The 18,112-nt window shown below is 40.9% G+C and overlaps 1 protein-coding gene across 8 annotated transcripts in view; it reads right to left on the bottom strand.

Annotated features, from left to right (window-relative positions):
* The window catches only part of EHBP1 (EH domain binding protein 1), a 206,726-nt gene that overhangs the window by 31,388 nt on the left and 157,226 nt on the right, over positions 1 to 18,112 (bottom strand). For 3 of the 8 annotated variants that reach the window (XM_058800825.1, XM_058800829.1, XM_058800831.1), the window contains 5 exons: positions 14,026 to 14,142; positions 11,115 to 11,242; positions 8,332 to 8,473; positions 8,075 to 8,181; positions 5,290 to 5,413 (listed from right to left, as the gene is read on the bottom strand). In XM_058800825.1, the coding sequence (XP_058656808.1) occupies positions 5,290 to 5,413; positions 8,075 to 8,181; positions 8,332 to 8,473; positions 11,115 to 11,242; positions 14,026 to 14,142 (618 nt within the window). The remainder of the gene's footprint in view (positions 1 to 5,289; positions 5,414 to 8,074; positions 8,182 to 8,331; positions 8,474 to 11,114; positions 11,243 to 14,025; positions 14,143 to 18,112) is intronic. The other 5 variants (XM_058800827.1, XM_058800828.1, XM_058800832.1 and 2 more) reach the window with 2 other exon arrangements.

Genomic DNA, 18,112 nt, shown 5'->3' with positions numbered 1-18,112 from the left:
ATCCCCTCTGGCTTCTTCCATGGAGTTTATTGGTTCAGTTTTCCTAACCATGAGCATCATTAGGGCAATGCAGTAATTAAGAGTTGTTAGAAAGTGAATTCTCAAACTGCAGATTAGAAAATTAAACTATTTCCTGATTACATATTAATGGAGCACAACAATAGCAGTTGCCATAAGCTTGGAAGGCAACCAAGGGATAAATCTGTGTACTTAATTACCATAAACAATGGCTGCATAGAAATGAAGTTTTATGCACATTCCCTTCTGTAATATGTCTGATATCAGTACACACTTGACAATTCTTGTTCAATTATCTCTATTATTTAATGCGCTGTGAACGGCTCTGTGTAAATAAAATTAACCACCCCAATTACTTTGAATTCATCTAGGGACAACGTAATAAAAAATGTGAAGAATTCCGTATGCCTATTAATCTAAAACATTACAGAAGCTTTCACCAGATTTTCTTGTCTATATTTATTTTGTCTACATTTATTTTAGTGCACTGCTAATTCAATTACATTTACCATCAGTGGTCAATCAGCAGCAGCAGAGGGTTTTTTTAAAATTTCATTAATCCTTGTACAGTACCACAAACATTCTCATCCATTAGTAAAGTACGGGATCTCACATTGAAAACACAAATATGCTTCTACTTGAATTTGGGAGCCTGAAGTTAATCAGAAAAACAATTAAAAACACTTCATACCCTGTGGCCAGATAACAAAATATCTGATAGCTAAAATTTTTTTCAAATACTTGTTTATGCAATTAGTGAAGAAACAGTGACTGAAAAAGAGATAAATTTCAGATTAGAGATTTGTAAACCAGGATGCTTTGACTTTTATTTTAACTGTGCTATGTGATAATTCTGCATTTTAATTGGCATTTGGATACCAAGATAATGAACACCTTAAAATGCAATGATGGAAGAATTTGCAGTGGAGGAAGACACTGCCAGAAGCAGAGACAAAACTATTTTACCCATAGCAGGTAAGGCACAACATGGGTAAATACAATCCCAAGGAAAGCAAGATAATCCTACCTCTGTCATCATTTAGTTTCAAGCCATTATAACAGAGGAAGAAGAAAAATCAATGATATTAGATCATGATATTTATATTCAATCATTCAACTCATTCCTCTTCCTTGGATATCTGGGCTGCCTTCTCTCTAAAGACTTGCACCCAGCAAGTTTTTTGTGATGTTGTCCTTCATAGGGCGGATGTTGCAAAATTCTTCAGATAAACTCTTACCTACAACCTGACAGCAACAGCAACGGTGCCATGAAGTTATTCCAGGGAGCTCAGGGCACTGAAGCACTGATTCCCCTCACAGCTTTGCAATGGAGCAGCAACCACACTGCGCTGAACAAGGTGAGGTTACATTTTCATTATAAGTGCAAAGACTGAGGACTGAGGTTATGCCACCACTGACATAAATTACTGCATATTAATAGAAGTGTGACTACTCAGATTCAAATGGAAATCAGCAACCCAAGAATTTTAATAACTTTTATTTTTTCACACATCTTAGGAAAGTGTTTCTAGTCAAATCATGAGCAGCTGGCACTGGAAATGCAAAGCTTCAGCCAGTTCCAAACTCTGTGCCTAGCTGACGAACTTTGAAAGTATCAGCTCCCTTCTGGCCAAGGGCCAGAAACTTGTCTTCCCCAGCCAAAAAAGCTCCCTAGCAGAGCAGGAAAATGGCAATCCATATGCAGACAAGGACCTGGGCTGTCTTCCTACAGCCCCACTTCCATTAGATGCCCTTCCCTTATGGAGGGCAGCAGCTCCAAAGGCAGAGGTGGAATGGATACTCTGCAACCCAGGCTGCATCCTAGGAAATGGACTGGAGAGCAGTTGTGTCAAGGACTCCTCTCTCCTTGTTCATGCCAGAACCTCCAGGTTCCCAGTAACTTCTCCCAGCTACTCACAGTCACTGTGTCCCTATCAAAGCCAGGGTGGCATTTTCAACCTTTTATTTGCAATCCTAAGTGCTAGAAACTTTCTCTAAAATGTGAAATATCTAACAAAGTCAAACAATGCCATGAGCTGGGATCTAACCAAGAACATATATTATTTATACTTACAATTGCTTCTCTTTTGGTGAAACCATAGGACTTCCACATTTATCAAATCCTGCAGTGTCCAAGGGTTAGTCACTATACCTTTCTGGTTTTATCACTAGGCCATAGTAAGGAAATTCCCATCACGACAGGTGGAACAGTAAAACAAATGTTTTGACAGGAAGAGGATACAATAATTGTTTTCTGTGAAATGAATGATACAGAATAATGTTCAAGCTGCTGCCTGAAAAAATCTCTCCTGGCTAAGCAACAAAAAGGACTCTTGAACTCCTAAGGATGAAGAGCTGCCGGGTGGCAAAGAGTCTCCCCACTGGACAAAACACCCCCAGTTCAGTGCTGGAGAAGGATGAGAAGCAAGTGACAGTGCTTTTTTCCTAGTAAGTCTTACTAAAGAACTAGGCCAAGCACAGTGAAGAAGGAAAAGATGGTCCAGTCCCCAGCAGACACAACAGGGTTGAGCAGACCATGCTCTACCTTCTTGAATTTAATTTCAGGGCAAATGACCGAGTCATGATGGCAGTCTCTCAGCTGTTAAATTTATCTTGCATGGTCTTGGCATACATAGAAACAATGCTGAAAATCGCAGTACCAAATGTTCTCCCACACTGATGGGGACTATGGCCCTGCAAACAGTTTACAGGATCATTTAGTGTAAGCCCTTCCTGACACAAATGTACAAACATGGTACCCTGCTTCAACTGCTGAGAAATAAGGTCAGCAGAGACCTTTACTTGCCTGAGGTTTTCCAGTATTACAACCCAAGCACTACAAAATTAAGACAGAGATGTGATTTTAAAAGAGTGTTAATTATTAAATCAATTCATTTGTGGTTCTTGTCCTTCATGTTGAGTTTTCAGGATCTTTTTGCTACACATGCCCAAGTGTCTTCTTTGTTCCTAAAGCCTGCATTTTCAGAAAACCCAAACATCAAAAGACTTTTCAGAACAACTCTGAGAGCTATCAACATTTCATATTTCTTATCTTACTGGTGTGTACTAACACCTAAGGGAGTATTTGCAAAACCTCGAGATCATCATCAACAGCCCTTCCTGGCTTTTCTAGCTCCTGTGCTGTGGTTACTTTCTTCCTTCAGACTTGGCTTTACAGACCATTTGGTGGCCCGTGCAGGCAGGCAGGTCATATGGTGTTGACTCATCATTTTTGTTTCCAAGTCCCTCCCTCAGTCAGACACTGAGGTGAAGATGCCCAGACTCCAACAGAAGAAGCTGGGATGAAGACTTGGGCACGAGCTCCTGATTTGTCTGCTTGAGGAATTGCTTCCCATTGAGAGGTATGGAAGACAACCAAGTGCCATCCTGACAAAGAGAGCCACTAATGAGATGGGATACAGCAGATCCTCTGAAGGCTCTCTGGTAAGATGGGAACCACAGTGAGAGAAGTTTGAGAATCCCTGCTTTCAAGGCTATAAAGTTAACTATAGGTTAAAAACTCCAGTTTTCATGTATTTTCTCCTAAATTACATTTTTTTAGCTGAGAACATAAATAGGATGCTTATAATTGACTTGTCAAATCAATTGCTTTAAATTAAATCCTGAGTGTTCAGAAAATGTTAAAAGTAAAAGTAAATATTTTATTATGGCTGCACCACTTATCCCCTTCTCCCCAGTCCAAGAAGTGATGGATATTATCAGTATTCTAGTTACAAACCTCTAAACTACACTCTTACTCTCCAGCTGTGGGCTGGACTCCTATTTTATGCAGGACACTTATAAAAAAACTAACCTCACCATGGATCTGATAGGAAGAATAAAGCAACTTCTGTCATACTTCAAAATACAAGAAATTAAAATCAGTAAGAAATCTCTTTTTAAATGGATGAAATGACATAAATAAAAAAATAACATGCTTATTAGAGTTTTTAAAATCCAAGTGCTATGCTGATGACTCCATATGTATCTACAGGCAGTATCTACAGGCAGTACGTATAAGACTTGCAAAATATTGTACTGGCTCTTTCATGCAGAACATACATTTCAGAAATACGAAAAAGTACACAAGAAAGTGCAGGACAATACGCACACATTTTTTCTAGCTAAATAACTAAAGATCAAGATGCAACGCATTTGAAAAAGTGCTTCAAAAGACTGTAATAGGTAAAAGTCCTACTAAACAAGCATCCACTCAGCATGGAAATAGTTTCTGATTTACACGTTTTCGTAAAATTAGTTTAAAAATATCAAAAAACTTCAGCACATGAGAAAGTAAGTATGTTGAAAAAACCACCCTAATATTTGGAAACAAGTGGCAGGCTCATTTCAAAGTATTGAACTTTAACTGAAGTCAATTCATCTGTTTTACAAAATGCAACACTGGATTCAAATTTACTTTAAAACCTATTATTTCAGTTAAAGACAGGCTTCAAGCTTATGACATCAAACACCCATATAACTCACAAGACAATTTACCCACAAAGTAATCTGGACCAACTAACTTTTTTTCCCCTGGACAGGAAGAACATTTTTTGGATCTACAACACTATTTATTTTTGAAACACCAAAGCATCTTTTGTTTCCAATTGATATGGTTTAACCTCTCCATCTCTGATGACCACCAGTGCTTAATACCCATCTAAAGTTCATCGTTGAAGTCACAACCATTATGCTTTTAACAAAAAATTGCCCATATATTTTAATCCTTTCAATGGCACCTACAACACCAAGTATTACCGACTTTTAAAACCTATTCTCCTGAAAATAAACAAATAAAATAATTATGGAGCATCAGTAACCAGATAGTATTCTTAAATTTCAGTGATCTAGTCAATGGAGCCTTCCTCCATGTACTGTGCTGTTTCATGCAGTACATGGCTTTAGCTAGCCAAATTTTTTTTTCCCACTGAATCAGTAGAACAGTGAAGATCTTACTTTTTTTCTTTTTTTTTTCTTTTTTTTTTTAAGCAGTGGCATATCAATGAGGCACAGATGTGTATTCCAACTCTGCATGGATGAGCACACTGTTCAATAGTGCTGGCTCACACGGTATCAGGGCAAGTTATCACTTCCCATGAAGGCACTCTTATCACCAGGGCCCAGAGAGGTGGCTGCAAATCGCAGCCTTTTTATTTTCAAGGCAGTTTTGCTGAACATTCAGGCTTCAAAGATTCACACTTCCAAAACTCTATAAGAGTTTGTGAACGCTCAATTTGCCAAAACTGTTTACAGTGTAATTGGGCACCGTACCTGTGTCCATGAGATAGCGAAGGCGCTTCTCCACCAGCGCGGCACGGGTGTCAATTTGCTTTTGCTCATTCTCTAGTGCTGCCAATTCTCCTACAACATACTGACTGGTGTCTTTGAACCCTTTCTGTTAAAGAGAACAAACAAGAAGAAAAAACATCACTTGTAAGTTGCATTTTTCCTTTCCACAAACACTTAGTAAGGCACTTACCTAAACAACCAAATATCATGCTCACTACCAAAAAGCTAACACATTTCATAAACTTTACAATTTTGCCAAATGTCCTTATTTATTAAAATACCCTGTTTTTTTTTCCTTAGGGAACATTTGATTTTGCAGTTTTTTACCAGCTGGCAGTTAGTTTGAAATTCCTTTAATTTCTTTCTAAGTGCATAAAAACTGCTGTCACAAAGTGCCATGAAAAGAAAGGTAATACAAATAAAGCACTATTTAATGTGCCATTTCTACTCCATTCAGGTCTGATTCAGTTTTAAAACATTAACTTTCAGGGCTAGAAAAACTAGCACAAGAGTGTCCAATGACAATTAAAAAGTGGACTTTTAAGATAAAAACCAAACCCCGAACAAGATCCCTGGCTTGTTTAGCTCCTCTGAGCCAACTGTAGCACTGAGGGCCCCCAGCCTGGGCCATCCTGCCCCTCTGGGTTTCCCTGACTGAAGGAACTGGCCTGCCCACAGGGTGATCTGTAAAACATCACTAATTAACTCCAACTCTTATCCTGGAAAGAGGTGACAAGGCCCTGGGCAGGCACTCAGGTGCACAGGGACCAACAGAGCTGTCCTGCCTCAGTACGAATCACACCTGGCCAGGAGGCAGCCCAGGGATGCCATGCTGATAAACCCTACTGAACCTTACCAAGAAAGCTGTGGGAACACTCTAACAAGCCAAGTCTGCCTCTTGTATCCTGTAACTCCTCAGCACTGCCCTGCAAACGACCACACGGATCTCCAAGCATTTCCAAAGCCATTTGCTTGTCTCATAGGAGTCCAAGCAAAGGCATTCAGTACCTTCAAGTTATTCTCATGTGGCTCAACAGCTTTCACATAGTGTTGTGGCTGTACACAATGCTGAAATGTAATTCCTGAAGCATATTTTTGCATAAGTTAAGAAAAACATGTTACTCTTTCCAAGTAACCTTCCATGAACTTTTTTCCTCCTACACCTGACCCAGAGCCTGGGTGACTGTTTTAAATAGGTAAAAAAAAACCTGACAAAATTATTTCATGTTTCATCTACATCCTATAAAGGAAGAAACAAAAATCATTGTCCTTTGTGAACAGAAAAATATACAGGCTTTTTCCATTTTGAGATTTATTTCCCTACTAGAGGCTAACTTGTTGCTGCATAAGGGTCTCAGATACTTTCACTGAATGCTTTCAGTTGTTTTTCTGTAAATGTGTCTGAAATAATCAATTCAGCTTCATATTCAGGCAGCAGGCATAATAAACACATCAGCATATTATTTCAAATAAAGACATGTTCAAAGTGAAAGTTAACAGCATGGATGAGCTCCCAGGACCAGCAACGAGCACAGAACTTTGAAATTTGGAATATCCAAATTTAAGGACATTAATCTGGTCCCTCTCTTCCTACACAATAGCCAACAGTAGCATCTCTAATGGAAAACCTTTTTCTACCTGTTGTATAGCCAGAAAAACAGCAACAACAAAACCAAAACTCCCTGAGAGCAGACCCTGAAGAAAGAAAAAAAATTCATTCTGGGGAGTTGAAGTGATGTGCAATATATTGCCTTTCATCAACTATAATTAATTGAAAATAGTATGAAAACTTCCCTAATGTCAGCATGTATAATTGTTAACAATTGCTATTAGAAGATGAAAAGAAATGCTGTGTCAGGCTGTAATATCCCAAGAGTTCATGTGTATCATCTGCATATATAATGTGAACTCACTGTGCCAGACCTTTTCAGCTCTGCAAAAGTACTACTGGGCTAAAAATAACTCCGGCTCATAAAAAGTTCGATGTTTTGGTGTAGATATGACAGCAGTACAAAATTGCTACTCAGCTCCAGATTGCCTCAGCAAAAATGACAAATGTGTTCAGATAAACTGTGGAGACCAACAAACAACCACCCTCAAAGGCTGTGTTGCGCTTTCAGACAAAAAAAATTCAGGTTAAAACTTGGTTCTTCCTGCTTCTGTCCCGCAGCTGTCCATCAAAACCAGCTTTCTCCCTGCGGTCTATCAAATATTTCCCTCACAAATCAATTTTACACATGATCAGCCCATACCCCTACTGAGCTGAACCTCCCCGTTAATTAAGTGAAGAAATTACCATATATATTATATTAATGCAAACATCATTCAGCTAGTAATTCACGGCTGATCTGGATAATGGAAAGGTTGAACACCCATTAACCCAAGCCAACAAAATGGGTTGGCTGAGAAATTCTAGCAGGTCTCATGTGACTCTTCCCTCTAACTGCAGCTCTGCGGTATCTGCTATTGTAATAATTAAAATCCTCCCGGTAGATCAATACTGGAATCTCTTTATGGGAAGTGCCCTGATGGAAATGTCTCAAGGAAGCTGGGGCTGTGGAACTCTGAAAAATTCATTTTTTTTATCTGACAATTATCACCACACTGCAGACTAATTCAACAGTGCACCCCTCTCACTCTGCTTTGAATGCACTGGAGATTGACATCTAAAAAACCCTAACATCTCATTTTAACAAATAAAGGCACTATTTCCACATACAGTTTGGAATTATCAGCAATCATGAAACCAGACAAAAAATTAATATACATTAAGCACTTCATCTTCTGATGGCTTCCTCTGAGTCTCAGCTATCGCAGCCTTCTCCTCATTTCCTCTCTTTGTATCTTCCTGTATTGATCTCTGCCTTTTCATCTCTTGAAAAAAGGGAAAAGACATGTAAAATTATTATAAAGCTTGATATTTATGTATTGAAATGTGGACTTACATTATCGGGTTTTCATATATTTATTGTTAAATATTATTAAATCATAAGATGGGAAAACAGGTTTTATATTTTCTCCTACCTGGTCTGCTCTCCACGTATTGACTGAAAGACTGGAGCTGAGTTTTCCTGACGGTCGAGTCCTTGCTGAACACAACGGGATTTCTAAACCGTTCTGCTGCTTTTTGTGAGCGCTCAGCACGATGTTCCTCTGTTCCATTCTGCTGGGAAAAAACCAGACACACAACAGTTTCTTTTGTTTACAAGCGGAAAGACATTAATTTGAAAGGTACGTTTTTGTGAGGGGACAGGACACAGATTTTACAAAGTCGATTTCACAACTCGGGCCGTGGTTTACATTGGATGGAAGTCTCAGACGCAGGGAAAAAAAGTAGAAGAGCGATTAACTTTTCCTTTTTTTTTTTTTTTTTTCAATATGTGGTGGCAACAACTGGCTTTCTGCTCTGTGGGCACCCTCCTGCAGAACTCTACTTCTTTACCAAGCAGACCTCTTCATTGTGACCAGCATTTGCCAGCGATGCCCATTTTAAACAAAAACTCGCTCCTTTGCACCTTTGCTGTGCCAGCTCTGCGTGTGCTGCTGCCAAGTCGCAGCGTCTCTGCCCCTGAACACGATCTGTATCATTTTAAAGCGTGTTGCCTTCAGCCTCTCTCCCTGCCTGGTACAGAAATCTGTTGTTTTCTGTAGTCCCATAGACTTGTATGACAAGAAGAACTAGTTTCTAATTTTATGCCCATTGAGATAAACCACTAATGCTGGATGAAGTCTAAAAGGTAGGATTATAATGCTACCCCACTGAACTGCATTTCATCAGCTATAACTTTCCAAAGCCAGATTTGTAAGTAAGCCCTTTACAGCTAAGGAAACTACAATTATCTTTTCCAGGGCTTCCTATGTTAATACTGGTAACAAATTCAAATGATTCTATCAACACAAAATATCCCAGAAGACTGAACCACTGTGGTGTGTGGAAGCTGCAGATACCGAGGTGCTGTGTACCAAACAAATATTTCATTTTATACCTAATCTTTTATTATTTTTATTAAGTGTTTTGAAAGTAAATAGGGAAAGGCTAAGATGCATGACTAATAGCTAAGCCTGCTGAATGCTGAAACTGGTTATCAAAAGCTACCAAGACTTTGCCCTTCCTCTGCATTGAGACAATTGGTAATGAGGGAGTTCTCCAACGGCCTATTCTCTCGCCTCAAGGAGGCCGGGGATACACAATCCCCAAGGGAAGGTAACAGTTTATCCTTTTCCACAAACACAGAATGCCTCATTTAGAAACCTGTAAACTGCATTTTATTAAAAAACAAATCCACCTCAATGCCAAGAGCTCCATGAGAACAGATGGACACCATATATTCCTTATAACGCCGCCTTTCAACTCTTCCTCAGAAAAGACGCACGCAGAGATAAACTGTTAAGTTGCACCTTTTTGTGGGAGAACCTTAAAAAAAATCAACAGCTTCACAAATGCTTTTTGTAGAGAAATACAATTTTTTGTCAGGTTAGATGATACCAAATTACCCTAAGAGGCAGCCTGTGTGTCATTTCACAGAATTAAGGCTTAAACAAGTAATGCTTATACCTCTGGATGACTTTTCAGCTGCACTAGTCAGGTGGTTGTAAGGTTTTGATTAAATAAAAGGTGGCTTCTTGTTATTAGTATAATAACCACCTTACAGCCTAAACTAGAGTCTTTACCAAAATAAACAAACATGGCTAATTTTTTAGGCCTGGCAACATGCTAAAATATCAGTGTGATTAGCTAGTAAATCCCATTTTAAGAAACCTTTTTATGACTGGGGACTTCTGCCACTTTACAAATGTATTCCTCTAAGCCCACTAATTCAGTTAGCCTTTTCAATCCATTGTATTATTCTTGGGCCAGCTTCATTTTGCATTAAATCCACTGCAGAAAGCTAAATTGAACGCAAAAATCAGACTTGATCCAGGCTTCTTTTTGTTCAAAGATAGAGACCGAAAGTCCTCTGCTGCTGCCACACACTTTCATCACCAATTTATAGGAACCGACAGTGTAAGGGAAAAGCAATGAAAGTCATTGTTTTGGGACTTCAAAGCATCTCTGTATCTGGGGAAGGAAATCCTTTCAGTCAGCAGTGCTCTCCCCACAGACTGCAGGTGGGTGAAAAGTTATACCCAACTGGAAGTGCCCCAGAGCCATAGGGATATTAATGACATACAGGGACTATTTTTAAAAAATAGAATAGCGAGAACAAAAGGGGTCTAATTAAGAAAATGAAATGGAAAATTGATTGGTGGGCACTTTATGCTGAAGTGGTTAACATTAAGAACAGGCAAAGTGCCCATATACACCACATACTCGTGTCTGTTTTTCTCAGAAGCACTCATCGAGCACCAAAGTATGTAAGCCTTTAAAGTGTACCACAGCCTAATTTTAATGTAGGAAAAACAGAGGACCAGGACTGGGAGGGAAGCAAATCTCTGAGAGTCCAACCCCACTCCCATTCAGGTCAGGTAGCCCAGCTGCTGATTGCACCAGCAGCAGGATGGAGCCCATGCTGCATTTCTGATATCAGTAACAACCTGAGCAGCAGAATTGAGAGAGCTTCTTATAGTTGTTAGTGTTCTGCCAATGACAAGTATCAAGATTAAGGAAAAAAATAAAAAAAAGAAAATGTGTTGATCAATCAACAGGAAAAAACCCAGTGCATTGCATACCTAACTGCACTGTCATGAAGATTTTCTGTGTTTCTGACTCTGAAAGATTTGGTAAGAAATTATTTTCCTCCTCAGAAAATACAAACCCTCGATCATAACACACAGGTACCAAAACAAAAGCATTAAGCAAAACTTACCTTAATGTCTTGCTCTGAGCTATCTGTTACAGTTTTCTGAGCAGCACTGGAGAGTGAATTTGCCACCTGTGGCTGAGCTTCTAGGAGCTTCTTCAGCTTCAAATCCACCAACTTACTGTTTTGTTCTGCTAAATATGCAAATACCACATACAACAGAGTGAGATGCATTTCAATGCAGACTCGCTACAACAATGTAGCAATTTAAAAGGTAGATTTAATTCACTTTGCTATCATTTTGAACTTAAAAAAAATAGAAGGAATTGTTTTTGTGATTGGGATTGGTGCAGGATTGTGTAACATACATAGATTTTTTTCTTGGGAAACATACATGACACTTAGCTGAACAAGTAAACATGCTTGCAGACAGCAGATGAAAAACACAGAAAGTAGATAATGCTTAAAGTTACTCCCAATGGGTACATACCTATACTTTGGTGTAAAAACATGCTTAAAAAGCCATTTATTTAAATATGAAAATTTATCATATAATTTACATACTGATAACCCCTCAAGTTTATTAACTACTAGTTCATCCTTCTCGGCACAGCTTCTCATAAAATTTCAGTATCAAAAAAGACTACTTTCTGGTAATAATTTACTATGATTCATAGAATATGTTGAAACTAGGAGTCATAAAATGCTTCAGAACTGCATCAAAGGGACAGACTCAAAGTCTGCTGAAGCCCTCAAATTTTTTAATCAATTTTAGCAACTTGGATCAGAGCCCAAATAAATAGCAGTTGAGAACTTTACCTCCCACTGATACTCATTCTGTATGTCAATGTTGGCTATGTGAATTTGTAACACACCTACACATGGAGTTACCTACACACACACGTAAGGAGGAGGAAGGCACTAACAGCAAGCTGCAGCACAGACTGTGGAGCTGCCCCTGGCCAGGGAAGCAGAGGAACACTGGCACAGAAGCCTCCAGACACACCCTCTACATGCAGCCCCACGGGAGGAATCACCCCTGCACTGGAGCCAGCAGAGCATCACCTGCACATGGGATGCACTTACACCTGGGCCTTGGCTCACAGGCAGAGGAAAGAGCAGTTCTGTGTTTTCCCACAAGCACAACCTGAGTTTTTCACTGCAGGGTGGTGACTTCTAGCTGGTGTGGAAAGTGGAGTCATGACTGTTTAGCCACACAGCTCCTTCCAAGGTTTGGGGCACTCCAATGCATATTAGCCAAAACACTTTTGGCATGTGGGCAGTCAAATGGTGCCTGTCTCCAGCAGCAATGGGCTGGGCTGGATTATGAAAAAGGATAGTTTCCCTTTCCTCTGGCACACCCAGTCAGGGTGTCCTTAACTGAGGCTCACATGTAAGTACATGCACGTTCTTGTGGGTTTATACATAAACATCGTGTAATAACCATGATATAAGAGGTTCACAACACGTAGAAACATTGACAAATATAGACAGAAGCCGTACTTAAAACCAAGGAGTAAAAACAAGTTTCCTCTTCTTGAGAGAGATAAGAGGGGCTAAGATTCAGCATGGGACTAATTAAGATGGCCAAAATGATCCCAAATCTAAGATGTCACTTAACAGTTGTACTTTTAGGTGTTCCCAGGAGATTCAGCCTACACTTGGTATGACTGGCAGATTTAAACCAAAATTCATGTAGTGTAATTTCTACCACAACACTAGACTGCTTTCTGTATTACTGCACATCTTCTCTCTTAGTTGTCTGTACCCCTGACTACTGTGCAGACTGAACTGCAAAATCATGTCCCAGGTCTTTTCCAGGATGTCTCCCCATGGTGGACATGGAGAACTGGGCAGTGGGTTTGTATACCTGAAAAGGTACCTCTCAGAAAAAAAGGCCCACAGAAATAAATGTTGGTAAGTCACTGGGCAATGGGACAGGAATATTCACTTATTCAGCTTCTCTTCCTTCTAAAATTAGCCAGTTTTTATTGGAAAATTATTTGACAGGATTCTGATTTAAGTAAGCTAAATTCAAATGCTGGAAACAGTAAATATATTTTCTTATGTGTCCGGAAATACTCCAACAGAAAAAAATAAAGGACATTACTCAAATCCTTTGCATGCTATCAAGACTACAAAGTGCTATATACACACCACTGTTGGTCTAATTTATAAAGAAAAAACACTACATAAGGTTCTTATTTAACATATTATGGACTACACATTTAGGTCTAGCTGGCACGGGCAGAATCAAGCCAGAGGATGCTGAAGATATTCTCTCTTGTTCTGCCTGTTTCAAGACACAGTCCTGTGCTGGCCAAGTTACTCCAGGCCTGAGCTAACTGCAGGATTCCAACGTATTCAGCACCACATTTAACACCTAAATTCCAGCTGGGCTTTTTTTTTGAAAGGGAGGAATAACACTCCTGTGACTTCGTGTTATTTAAACACTCTTAAGTAAACAGGACTGCTTCTCCTCATATTTATACCTCCATGCCCCACACTGGGGCAACAAGGAGTAAACACAAGAACTGGTCCTTGGAAGGCACCAGAGAGACACCAAGTCTATATGAACACAGAAAGACAAATTTTCTCCTCTTCCCTGAGCAGATGGGCCAGGATGGCAGTGCAGAGTGGCAGCTGTAGTCACCCACACACTTGCTCATCCCTCTGCCCATGTGGCATAGCCCAGGCAGGGTGCTTTCAGGTGGCTCTGCCTTACCAATGTGGCCTAGGGCCCCTTTCCCATCAAAAGAGCCAGAGACATTTAAATCTGACATTGCTGGAAATAATGATTTCGTTGATTTTAAACTTCAACTAAACATGAATGCAGGATATTAAACATTAGGATTTAAGAGACCTGAAAAGGCACATGGGAATAAAGCTGACAGAGAGACAAGCAGCACATCAGTATTTATATGATGATGGAGTGTTAGTCATGCAAAATACACAAAATAGCCATTATTTAAATTACCCGTTGAATCAAGGTCATTTTCTAGGTTAGTAAGTTCATCTCCACCTCCAGTAACAGAGCATTCAGGAGCCTCCTCATTAGTATCTATCTCAATATTATCATCATCCTCATCCTCATCTGTAGGAACACAGCATTAAGGTTAGTATTTCCATATGTACATGCAACACATCACTCAAAAAAAATGAATGCTTTAGGGAACAAGCTGAGTTATGATTAAAATGCAAATAATTAAATAAGTCTGGAAGGAGACTCCAGTCAGTCCACTTCTAGATGTAGCTTTAAACTGAGGCAATTCATTAAACATATGGGGGTCTCTGCTGGAAACTCCTGCTCCAATAAAGGCAGAGCCTGGCCTCAGCAGTGGCTGTTCCCTGTGCTGAACCTCTGGGTAACTTGAGTAAAAATGGTTTCCCCCAGGCTCCCAGTTCTCCATACTCCAGAATGGGTGCCAAAGCTGCCATGTGGCAGGTTCAGATGGGTCTGGGCAGCAGAAGGACCTCGAGCTCCCGTCTCCTCAGAAAGGCTCCAGGTACTGAGTTCCCAGCTTGGTGAGACTGGCTACTCCTCACCTTGTACATCCCAGAACAGTGATCACTGTACCTTGCCTAGGTTTTAAAGTTTCCTTCTGCACTAGGAGGAATGCTGGAACCTGGAACATCATGCTCAGTAAGCAACTATGTCAGGTGCAGTGAGAGCACATTCATGAATTGCTGCTTTCCCAAAACCCCAGGATGGGCCAGGCTGGCAGGGACCACCGTGGGTCATCTGCTCCAACCTCCCTGCTCCAGCAGGGCCATCCCAGAGCACAGGGCACAGGATGGTGTCCAGGTGGTTCTTGGCTATCCCCAGCGAGGGAGACTCCACAGCCTCTGGGCAATCTGTCCCAGTGCTCGGGCACTGCACAGGGAAGCTCTTCCTCATGTTCAGATGGAACTGCCCCATTGTCCCACTGCTCCATTGTCCCAGTGCCTCTGGACAGAGCTGGTCCATGCTCTGGCCCCTCCCTGCAGGCACTGGCAGACATGGATGAGGTTCCTCTCAGTGTCTCCTCTCCAGCTGAGCAGGCCCAGCTCCCCCAGCCTCTCCTCAGAGCTGAGGGGCTCCAGTCCCTTCCCCATCTCTGTCCCCTCTGCTGGACCCTCTCCAGGAGCTCCAGGTCTCTCTTGTCCTGAGGATGCCAGAACTGGAGCCAGCACTCCAGACTGGCCTCCCCAGGGCTGAGCAGAGGGGCAGGATCACCTCCCTGCCCTGCTGGCACTGCAGCTCCTGGTGCAGCCCAGGGTCCCCTTGGCCTCTTGTCCCCAGGGCAGGGCTGGCCCATGGACAGCTCCTTGTCCAGCAGCACCCCCAGGTCCCTCTGTGCAGAGCTGCTGCCCAGCAGGGCACCCCAGCCTGTGCTGGTGCCTGGGGCTGTTCCTGCCCAGCTGCAGGACCCTGCCCTTGTCCTGTTCAGTTCCAGGAGGTTCTTCCCTGCCCATCTCTCCAGGCTGCCCAGGACCCTCTGAAGGGCTCAGAGCCCTCTGGGGTATCAGCCCCTGCTCCCAGCTTCCTGGCACCAGCCAACTTGCTGAGCAGGCATCTGCCCCTTCATCCAAGTCATTGATGAATAAGTTAAAAGTGCTTTACTGCACTACTTTTCATCAGCATTGTTTGTAAGCTACACACATTTTAAATAAAATAATAATTGTACTTATATTTTTATGGAATCTTTCTACCAAGTTTCTCAGAGCAGCTTATGAATATAACTCATAAATGAGCCCCATAATGTTTTATGAAGTAGGTGATTATTATAATTACAGTTATGATGATGATGTAGGTAAATTATGGCACAGAAAGAGTAAGTAACCTGAAGAAGATCAAATAGCAAGTTCTGAATTGTGAAGCAGATCCCAGAAAAAATCCTGACTCACATTTTCAATACAAATATATAATGAAATTCAAGTCCATAAAAGCTAGATTAGTACTTTCAAAGTAAGTAGATACATTATATTTACTCACTTTTAGATCTCATATCAAATGGTATCTACACTTGTTCAGACTTCCACTAACATTTTTTTCTTATGTACATGCATGTGTGTAAAAATGATCAAAAGAAGGAGGCTAAAGTACAACTGAAGAAACAAAACAGTAACTAAAGGAGCTTTAAAATATCTAAGACAGGACAAAAAAATTACAAATTATAAACACAGGACATGGGTATATTCAAGCATCATACAAACAAACAGGATCCTAAATATAGTACCATGATGCCATAATTCTGAACCCCAGAGGTTTGGACCAGGATTGGTGCTGATCACTCATGGCTTGGAAACACACTCAACCTCATTCCCAGCCCTCAAGCTTGCACTTTAGGCCCACACTGAAGGTCATACAACTGCATCTTTATCCCTTTATCTCTACAGCACCTATAATTCCCATTTTAGGAGCCTGTTGATTTTTTTACGTCTACTACTTTTTTCTAACCAGCTGCTCCCTCAATTGCCCTGTAACTAATCAACACCTTTCACAGACCTCTGCTGATATAGGGCAAGGCTCTTGCTGCCACAGACAGGAGCAAAGAGGTTCCCACTCCAGTGTCCCACTTATCCACCATCGGTTGTGCGAGTGAGGGAGCAGCAGTCTGTGAAGCAGGACCCCTGTGCTTCAGCTGAGCACCATGACTTCCCTGGGCTCCCCTCCATGTGTTCTCCCTGGGTTCTAGAAGACTCAGCTTTCTTCCAAGCTGCCCCAGATTGAGCCAGAGTGATGGAGAAGAACATCTCCTTGCAGCCAAGCCAAGATCTGTGACCAGACCTGTGACCTGACAGATTGTGCTTCAGGTGTGGAAGGGGGTGGGCAGAAACACTCCCAACTCTCTGAGACACCCCCTCTGTTTCCACTTAAGCTCACACAGGTGATCCTGGGATCTGGACTCCTGCTGTTTCAGGAAGGGCAGAGATAAGTGAACAAAGTAGAATAGCACAGCATGATCTTCATGAAGTGGAAAAAAGGACAAAAAGTAAAGGGATAAAAAGCAAACTGAAGAGAAAACAGAGAATGGTAAAGCGACAACAGCAGTAATTTTGATGGTTTTGAATTTCCTTCAAAGCTGCTCTACTGTTTCTGATGAGGAGCTGGACTTTGCACACCACTATCAATCCTTCATGATGGTGTTGGAGAAATTCAGTGGCACTCAGGCCAAGGTACTCTCAGACACATCCTGGAGTTCAGAGGGGCACAGTGAAAGCATGACTGGACTACTGTGGAAGAGGCAGAAGGGAAGAAAAAGAGACTCTCATGGGAAACCAAATCCACCTGGGGCCTAGAAGCAGGCAATGACTTTTGGAATCACCCAAAGGAGTCAGCTCACAAGGTCAGCTCACAGCTACCAGTCACCCCATCGCATGCCAGATGTGTCAAAACAATCTAAACAAGATGACAGGGTTTAAGACTCCTGCATACTAAGGGAATGCTTATATTAGATTATTTGATTTTCTTTAATTTAATATAGCAAGATGAGATCAGAGGCACTGCCTTTGACACCACCATTTTAGGAAACAAAAGAGATGGCAATGTGGAAGACACCAGTTTCTGGTATCAGATAATGACCTGACCTAGTATTTAATTTAAAGTTGGCAGACTTTGACTGAATATGATTATCAGGACATTTACACTTTATTTTTTAAAAAAATCAATTAAGAGCAGTAATTTGAAGTAATTTCAGAATTTTTCAAGTATCTTTAAAAATCTAGATTCCTTGATTTAAATTACTCTAGGGTTTTTTTCCAGTTCAATGTTCTTCCAGTGTATTAAAAGGGAAATGTGTTTAGGCAGCATGTTACAACAAGATTTTGCAATTATACATGATAAAAGGAACAACATGACGAAGAGATAACAGATATCTTTGATGAAAAGAACAAATTGCTAGTGTGAAAAACTTAAAGCACTTGGTCTAGAACCAGGGCAGATATTTAGAAAACGACTGAAGGACTGAAGTACTGTTTCCCTGGAAAGTATGTAAATTTGAATCCCAGAAAAAGAGTACAGCTTTACTATGTCATGAAGGAATGAACAAAATAAAAGATAAAGGACTGAGTCAACAACTTAA

Source organism: Ammospiza caudacuta, chromosome 3 (assembly GCF_027887145.1).
Source record: "Ammospiza caudacuta isolate bAmmCau1 chromosome 3, bAmmCau1.pri, whole genome shotgun sequence".
In the NCBI taxonomy this organism is placed as follows: domain Eukaryota; kingdom Metazoa; phylum Chordata; class Aves; order Passeriformes; family Passerellidae; genus Ammospiza; species Ammospiza caudacuta.
This window is presented reverse-complemented; position numbering and strand designations above follow the sequence as displayed.